Here is a 9679-nt window from a genome sequence, read left to right as displayed (position 1 = left end):
TGAGCTCTAATTGTGGTGGCTCAATGATTGATGGCTTGGCGGGAGGTGTGGCCCTATTCTCCAAGTCAAGAGAAAGCTTTGCCAGAGTGTAAGTATAGGATCCAAGACCCTCCAATGCATTTACCGACTCCATGTACCCATCCATGTCCTCACCATAAAAGTTAACCAAGATAGCCGCCAATGCCTCACCAAGGCATTGTTCTTCCATTTTCAATTCGACGACATCTTCAACCTCAACAACCACATCTATCACTGAAATGCTCTCATACTCATGGGGTAATTTCATACCCTTGCTCGCTTGAAATATGACTTCTTCATCATTCACCCGGAACTTAATTTCATTTCGCTCAGAATCCATGAGTGCTCTTCCCGTGGATAGGAATGGTCTCCCCAATATGATAGGGATCTTTTTATCAATAGCACAATCAAGAATACAAAGTCGGCGGGCAAATGGAATTTTCCAACTTTCACAATCACATCATCAACAATTCCTACCAGTCACTTAATAGATCGATCGGCCATTTGTAACCTCATGCTTGTTGGCCTCGGCATCCCTAATCCCGCTTGCTTGTAGATGGCAAGTGGCATCAAGTTGATGCTATCCCCATTGTCACAAAGGGCTTTTGCAAAGTCACGCTCCCCGATAGTGCATGGAATAGTAAATGCTCCCGGGTCCTCTTTCTTTTGGACAGTGCTTGTGGCAATAATAGAGCTAACCCGGTGAGTCATGTTTACCACCTCATTATTTGTGGTCCTCTTCTTGGTGATAAAATCCTTCAAATAATTGGCAAACCCCGACATTTCTTGAAAAGCCTCCAAGAATGGAATGTTCACCGACAATATCTTTAGAATATCATAGAATTTCTTAAGCTTGCTATCATCAACCCTTCTAATAAGTCTTTTAGGAAAAGGCGGAGGAGGTCTAGGAATAGGAGGTGGAGCTTTTGATGTCTCCTTCTCCTTTTCCTTCACCCCTTCTTGGTTCACTTCTTGCACCTTCTCTTTTTCCGGCACCCTTTTAACTTCAACCACCCCTTGCTCTTCTGCTTCAATTTCTTGTTCGGCTTATTTCCTAACAACCTCTAGATCAATGTCACCTTGTAAAACCTTCCCACTTCTAGTAGTTATTGCCATGACGTGAGAAGTTGAGCCACTTCCACCACTCTTCGGGTTCGCAATGGTATTACTAGGAAGTTGCCCTTTTTGCTTTGGGTTTTGCTCTCTTGAAAGGTCTCTCATTTGAATCTCTAACTTTTGGATAGATGTGGTGTGAGAGCCAACAACTTCGGTCATATTTCTCATGGACGCGTCAGACGTTTCTTGGTTTTGCAATACTCTTTCAAGCATGCTTTCTAACTTTGACTCACTTGACGACCCTTGATTTGCATAATGACCTTTTGGGGGAACATATGGGTTGGAGATCCGGTTTGCAAAGTTGTTGTTGTTGTTCCAATTTCCTTGATGCGAGTTACCTTGATCATTTCTCCATTGTTGGTTGCCTTGCCCTTGCGGGTTTGGACTCCACTGGCTTTGTTGCCCTTGACCATGGTAGGGTTGCTTTTGATACCCTCCTTGTGGGTTGTTGATATAATTTGCTTCCTCAAAATTTTCATCTAAGATGAAGCCCGGCAATCACTTGATCCCTCTCTTGATTTTCCTTGATTAAGTTACTCAAGGAAGGAGAGCCATATGAGATTCCTCCGGTAGTATCCTCTGAATGCCATGCTTGGTTGTGCTTTGCCATTTTGTCCAGGATTTGTGTCACTCTTGCAAATGATTTGTCCATGAAAGATCTGTCAGCTGCATTCTTGGCGATGGCTTGGTTCATGGGATCAAAACCCATATAAAATTTTTCCAACAACATGGAATTCGGAAAACCATGGTTTGGAGACCTCACCAAGTATAATTTGAAGCGATCCCATGCCTCATGCAACTGCTCTCCCTGTATCTGCTTGAAGAAGAAAATCTTATCCCGCAACTCAGACTTTTTGCTCTGTGGGAACCACTTGGACAAAAACGCCCGGACAAGTTCGGGCCAAGAATGGATAGAGTTGGGTGGCAGATTCTGGAGCCATTTCCTCGCATCCCCAGCTAGAGAATACTTGAAGCATCTCAACCTCAGGGCATCGTCAGAGACATTGTTTTGTTTGTGCATTGCACACACACCCAAGAAATTCCTAAGGTGTTGTGTTGGATCATCATCTGTGGAGTTTCTGAAAAATCCTTCTGCCTTGAGCATCGAAATTAGACCGTGTTCCACTTTAAATGTTGCAGCTCCAACAGCTGACGGTACAATGGCGTTAGTATCCTTAATGTACTCCTCGATGTCTGCGAAAGGATTCTCTCCCATTTCTGTCTCCGCATCTTCGCCATATTCAGACATGTTTTCCTATCAACACCAAGCAAAGCAAGCAAAGTGTGATGGAATAGAAATAGACGTTAAGTAAAGTACACACTAAATAGTAATTTCAAAACTGTATTCCCCGGCAACGGCGCCAAAATTTGATACGCTCAAATTACACTTTAATAAATAGTGTAAGGCGGTCGGTGTAAAATATAATAACCCAACAAGGTTGGGGTCGAATCCCACAGGGAATAGGTGTGAAAAGGTTACTCTTATAGTGTGTTGCTCGACTAAAGTCGTATCTCTATTCAGTTAACAATAACAAGAGAATGGTTTTATAGTAACAAGAGTATGAATTGAGTTTGTTTGGAGTATCAACTAATTGGAATATTTATAGAGTAATTAATTGGATTAAAGAAACCAAGGTTGTGTCCCCTGTAATGGAGTGTAATGCTTATCGGTGTTAATATGATATATTTCTAATGGAAGGTTCTTTTGATATGCAAATGATGTCTTAGTGACTACCCAATATTTCCCAATAGTTGAGTAGTATTTCCTCTTTATAATTTTCCCAAATATAAAAGAGTTGCAATTTAGAACCATCAATATATGCCAAGTAAAACCCACTTATTCCTAAGCGATTCTATTAAATAAGGTTTAAAGCCTTGAGTCATTGATATTTACTTCTACCAAATTCTAACCCACTTTCCCAAGCAAAGCAAGAATTTAATGGCACTTGTTAATGTTTGCAACCACCAACAATAAATGAAGAATGAGAAGTAAATAAATATCAACCAACCATTATATATATATTCAATGTTAAACACCCATTAGCATAACACCCATTTAGGGTCCACAACCTTAGTATTTAAAGTTAGCTACTCATACTACAATACAAAAACCAAAGAGTATTTAATGTCATAAAAGCTTACAAAGTAGAGAATCTTCACCCAAAAGCTTCCAAAAGTGAGGAATATTAATGTCTTGGAATGTGGTTCAAAGACTAGACAAGATGAGCCAACAAAGACATCATAAAACTATTTATAGTGGACTCAAAATCGGGACAGAAAACAGACAAAAATGCCCTTTCAGGTCTGATATGCGATCGCATTCTTGTCGCAGAGCACGTATGCGGTCCGCATCTTGAACATCCTCATCGCAGACTGGAACCCTAGTTTACAGGTCTTCTTTGCATTCCAATTATGCGGATCGCTTTGCAGAAATGCGATCGCATTTTGCATCGCATCTTCGTCCTTCAGTGACCTTCATGGTTGATTTGCGGTTCACTCTGCGGCTCACATGTTGGTTCTGCGGTCGCATAATGGACCGCATTCTTGACTTGAGATTTAACCCAAATCTCTGCTTTTGTCTGCGATTTGACGTGCATTCTGCGGCTCGCATGTCTGATCTGCGATCACATAGTGTATCGCAGACCAGCATTTTTGCTACATTTTGCTCTTTTTGCTTCCATTTCCATGTTCTTGGGTTCTCAGTCCTTATGTACTATAGAAATAACAAAACTACATAAGTAACGGAGATAATTGCATTAAAACAAGCTAAAATCTAAGCAATTAGTATTGAAATGTGCCGAAATTCTCCGGCACATCACACCCGAACAGTTAGATTGCCATCAACTCTAAACCTCCTTAAGGACCATCTCCTTGAGCCCAACACTGAAAACACCGATCTGACCCTGAAGTTGTAATACACTATCATCTCTGATAACCGCTTCTTAGGTACCACTTCGCAACACTATTCCCAATGGCAAACAAATGGAGGGCCATCATACTGACGAGTCTTAATGCATTCAAATAAGGATGATGCCACTACAACATAAACTAGAATTACACCAATTCTGGAGACATAAAGTCTTGTTACTCCGTCAAGCAAAGCCATGACATCCATAGTCCAATTGCAACTCATGTGCTGGAATTAAATAATGAATTTCCAATCACAAACCGAATAATCCTCTTCCTAAATCATTCACTGCCGTAACACAAAATTAAGCACCCTACCATTCAGACCAACACTGTGCAATAACAATGGGAGAAATGTCACAATGCACTACGTATAGTCCCGAAACCATGGGCAACACCAACACTGGCTGGAGTGATCGAACACCCTTCCACGAGGTAATGATAGTAGTCTACCCTCATAATGCAAGGAAAAACATCCTGCACCACACCTGTAGCACCACCACAACTCCTCGATGCCCAACTGATATCAAGTGCTCAACATCGTGTTCGAATGAGTAGGAAGGAACTAAAAACATAAGCTTTAACAAAATAAAATCACACGACAGGGAATCTAGAAATGGAGGTTCTCCTAACAGCCTTGTAGCATCTTGAATATAAGTACAGACGTCTCAGTATCGATTTGCAAGACTCTACTAGACTTGCTCATGACTCGTGAAAGTGAACCTAGTTCTGATGCCAAGGTGTCACGACCCAAAACCCATTGTAGGCTGTGATGACGCCCAACTCTACTGTGAGGCAAGCCAACTATAAATCAACACATCAATGGTTAATCCAAAATGCATTTCGAAACAATTAAAGAAATACGAAGTGGAAATTTTTCGTTATTATAGAAAATATAGATGTTATTATTTTAAATGCTCGAATAAGGCCAAAATATAAACCAGGAAATCATAGCAAAATAAAATAAAGAGCCAAAATCTAAATTTCCAAAACCCGGTGTCACAAGTGCATAAGCATCTACTAGAATATATAATACTGCTACAAATATATGTGTGAATTATGAAATTTAGGAGACTTTCGGACAAATTCGTACAACACGGGAGAAATCCGTAAAAGGAAGTATATTTTCCATGACAAATCGAGTAACTCATCAAGTATCAAAGATAGCAAGCCCAATAAATTACTCAATTCTAGTCTCCGGCTAAAGTGTAAATTAAAGCATTTAAGCACGCAAGAATAACTCAAATAATATAATTTAAAGCATGGCGTAAGTCTAAGTCTACCCGGACATAATCAAGAGTTCAAGCATACGCACGGATACTCATCACCTTATACGTGTATAGCTCCCATAATACATAGCACATATATCGCCTACAAGGGAAATTCCCCCACACAAGATTAGACGGGAGACTTACCTTGCTCCAAAATTAGATTACCGGTTCCAATGCCTCTCTAACGTCTCCAACCAATGCTAAATGACCTGAAACTAGTCAAAGAACGCGCAAAGCAATATAATTATACTCTAAGGCTCGTAATTTAACAGTTAGAAACAAATTCCTAACTCCACATAAAAAGTCAACAAAATCAACCCCACGTGATCAAATTATGAAAATTCTCGAAGATAAATATTACCCATAGCACCACGAACAAATATATAATTTTTTTCCAATTCCATGTCTAATTTTGTGGTCAAAACTCAAAAATATCATTTCTATGTTTTCTTTCAAAATCCGACAATTTCTACCAACTTCCATGTAAAATCCATATATAGTCCATATATTTAACTCACAACAAGTGGGATTACTTACCTCATGATAGATTATAAAAATGGCCCTTCAAAATCGCCCCAAAATCAGCCCTAATGGAACAAATGAGATAAAAATGGGCCAAGTACCGATTTGAAATCTTATACACTGCCTGGTTGTCGTTCTTCGCGATCGTGAAAGTTTCCTTGCGATCGTGAAGGCCAAACCAGCCTTGCCTAGAACTCTTTCTTCGCGAATGTGAGGTCCTCTCGCGATCGCGTTGCACAATCTGCCAAACCTATGCGAACGCGAGCCCAGCTCTGCAAGCGTGAAGGCCAAACTTCCAGCCTCAGTAATTTCTTGTTCCGTGATCGCGACATCTCTTTCGCGATCGCATAGAAGAACTCTCCCAAAACTAGGCCAGTCTCAGTAACCCATCATGTTCGCGACTCCTTCCATACAAACGCATAGAAGAACCTTACCACCCACCTTGATCACGACACCCTTTATGCAATCACGAAGAAAAAAGTCTTCACTAGCTCCAACAACCCTTCACGACCGCGATGCCACTTACGCAAGCACGAAGCACACCTGACACAAGAAATTAGCAGCAACCAAACAAAGAGAATTGGTCCGAAACTATCCTGAAACACACTCGAGGCCTCCTGGACCCTGTATAATCACACCAACATGTCTCCATACCTTATCCAAACTTATCCAAGGGCTCAAAATGATACGAATAACATCAAAACCACGAATTGATGACCAAAAATCCTTTTTAAACTTTCAAGCAACCAAACTTCGTCAAACGCGTCCGAATCACACTTAGACACTGCGAATCACGATCAAACTTCACCCACCAGTTCCAGTCAACTAATTGAACCTATCCAAGGTCCTACAACACCACCTGAAGCCCTATAACATCATAGTCCACTTGAACTCAAACTTAGCAAATTCAAAACCTTCAAAATGCAAACTTCCGATATTAAGCGCTGAAATGCTCTCGAACCATCCGATACTTAACTCGAACATACGCCCAAGTCTGAAATAATCTTACAAACCTATAGGAACCTTTAAATCCCTATCCCGAGGTCGTTTACTCAAAAGTCAAACCTTCATCAACTCTTCCAATTTGAAGCTTTCGAATTGAGAATTATTCTTCCAAATCAGCATCGAACTTCTCGATAACAGTAACCAGCTACATGTGCAAGTAATAATACATAAAATGAATCTACTCAATGTATCCAACCGCCGAACAACATTATCAAGCTCAAAATGACCGGTCAGGTTGTTACACTAAATCGGTTAGCTATATTATCAATTGAAAAATAAGTACAAAAAAATTGATTATAAAAAATTTGTGCCTCTAATTTCAGTTATGCTTTAGGCCCCCAATTATGTCGAGTCGTCCTTGCACATTCACTTTAGGTGCATTATGTGAACGTAGTAATTCAGGAATCACAAATATTTGATAGTTCATGCTATTAGATTTTAAGTTAGATAGACAAATAATATAAGAAATTTTTTATACTATCAATATAACTTAACGTATACGTAATAGTATGTTGTTACAACTTTTGCAAGATTACAAATTAATATGTCATGACTCAAATCCCATAATAGGTCGTGATGGCGTCTAACAATATTGTTATGCAAGACAATGGGTGTAACTCCAACTTAATTACCCCTTTTAGCTTTTAAAATCAGAAATTTTATTAAATAATTAGAATTAAATCCAAAACTCATGGAAGCATACGTATTTATTTACCAAAATACTGAGTATGAATAGTATATAAAACGAAGTGATAATAGTAATAAGTACAACTATGAACATCCACTAGAAACCCCCAAAATCCGGTGTCATAAGTACATGAGCAATCTCCTAGAATATACAAAGCCACTACAACTACTATTTGAAATGGAATAGACAGAAATAATAAATATGATAGAGGGAGACTCCGCATGTTGCAGATCGAAGCATGAAAGGCAACTCACCACTAAGTCTTCGTGTAATGCATCTACGCGACCGTGTGACTACCGGAAGTACCTGTCTTAGTACCTGCACAATCAGTGCAGAAGAATAGTATTAATACGTAAATCGGCGCATATCTAGTAAGTATCTACTCTGGCCTCAAAGAAGTAGTGATGAGAGGTCAACTTGACACTTACTAGTGGTCAAACTAATAAAGTACATAAATTAGACAAGTATGAAACTCAACAAGTAGAAATGATGTAGGTACATAACAATAATAAAACTTCCGGACAAGAATTATTATGAAATCACCAAATACCTCAAATTTCCTTGAAGGCACAAGGTCAATTGATACCATTACCAAATCAAATCTCAACTATTACGCACGAGGCTGCCGAAGTGAACAACCTAATTCTATAAGAATAGTGTTACACATTACCGCCAAGGTGAAAGGATCGATCCCATAAGAATAACTCACAATACTGTCGAGGCGAACAACCCGATCACATAAGAATAATTTGCAATATTGCTGATGCGAACAAACCGATCACATAAGAATAAAGGAACTCTCTCACTCGCGAAAATACATGCGAGTCAAGAAGATACAGAACTGCTGTTCATCAAATATTTCACAATTTCCAAAGTAAGAGACTCGACCAATATTTTTATTCTAGTCTCAATCTCAGTCATAAATTGAATGAATCAAACAAACAAGATAAATCCAAATAGCACATTTAAATCATGATGTGTATCTATGTCTACTCGGACAAAAAAATAAATCTAGCTACATACGGGCTCTCGTCACCTCATGCGTACGTAACACCCACTTTAAGTAGCATACAACAATTAGTACACCTACATGGATAATTCTATCTTACCATATTAGGCAAGAGACTTACCTCGCTTCCAAGCTCACAACTCGGCCCTTAAATCTAACTAGTAGCCTCAAATTGACGTCGCATAATTCGAAACTCGTCAAAGGTCATACACACTAAATAATATATGCTCAAAAGATCATAATTTAACTATTAGAGTAATTTTTCAATCCAACTCAGGAAGTCAACAAAAGTCAGCTCCGGGTTCACATGCTCCAATTCTAGAATATTTTTAAGATAAATGTTACCCATGATATTACAAACTCAAATATATAATTTATTTCCAATTCTATAGTCAATTTCGTGGTAAAATCCTATTTTTACTAAACCCTAGGTTTCCTAATAAAATCCCATAATTTCACAAATTTCTATGTTAAAATCTACCCATAATCCATGTATTTAACTCAAAAATGGGTGGAATTCACTTACCTTATGATGCTTGATGAAAATCCCCTCAAAAGAGCTCCCAAAGATCGACCAAGCCAAGAGACTTCAAACATACCGACAAGTCATAAAACACGATACAATCCTACTCGAGACTTCAAACCACACAAAATAGCTTCAAGACTACAAATCGCACCTCAAGATCAACTCTTACGTTCATAAACTTTAAACTTCAAACCAATCGTCCGATTCAAGCCTAAACTATCAAAATGAACCGAAATTTTGTAATTTGTACACAAGTCACAATTCATTATACGAACTTATTCCAAGACTCAGAATCCCAAATGGACATCGATAGCACCAAAGTCCACTTCAAATCAAACTAAAAAAGTTCTAAAACCTTCAAGACGCTAACTTTCATTAATAAGCGCCGAAATACTCCCAGTCCACCTGAAACTCGATCCGAACAGAATGCCAAGTACAAATCATCATACGAACCTATTAGAACATTCAAATCCTGATTCTGAGATCGTTTATTCAAAGCGTCGACTCAAGTCAAACTTGGCAACCTTTAACCAGTATTATGGAACTAAGTGTTTCAAATTCAATCCGACCCCTTCCAAAACCAAACAAAACCAGCCATCCCCACAAATCATAAAACA

The 9679-nt window shown here is 38.9% G+C and overlaps 1 protein-coding gene across 1 annotated transcript; it reads right to left on the bottom strand.

Moving 5' to 3' along the window:
- Window positions 1–498: 498 nt before the first annotated feature.
- On the bottom strand, window positions 499–1293 carry LOC104235410 (uncharacterized). The gene is made up of 2 exons (XM_070163822.1): window positions 1098–1293; window positions 499–1043 (listed from the first exon to the last, which is right to left on the bottom strand). Exons 1-2 carry the CDS (start codon window positions 1291–1293, stop codon window positions 499–501), a joined length of 741 nt encoding a protein of 246 aa, XP_070019923.1.
- Between the last annotated feature and the right edge of the window lie 8386 nt (window positions 1294–9679).

Source organism: Nicotiana sylvestris, chromosome 12 (genome assembly GCF_000393655.2).
Source record: "Nicotiana sylvestris chromosome 12, ASM39365v2, whole genome shotgun sequence".
Lineage (NCBI taxonomy): Eukaryota > Viridiplantae > Streptophyta > Magnoliopsida > Solanales > Solanaceae > Nicotiana > Nicotiana sylvestris.
The sequence above is the reverse complement of the archived record's forward strand: the minus strand, read 5'-3'. Positions and strand labels throughout refer to the sequence as shown.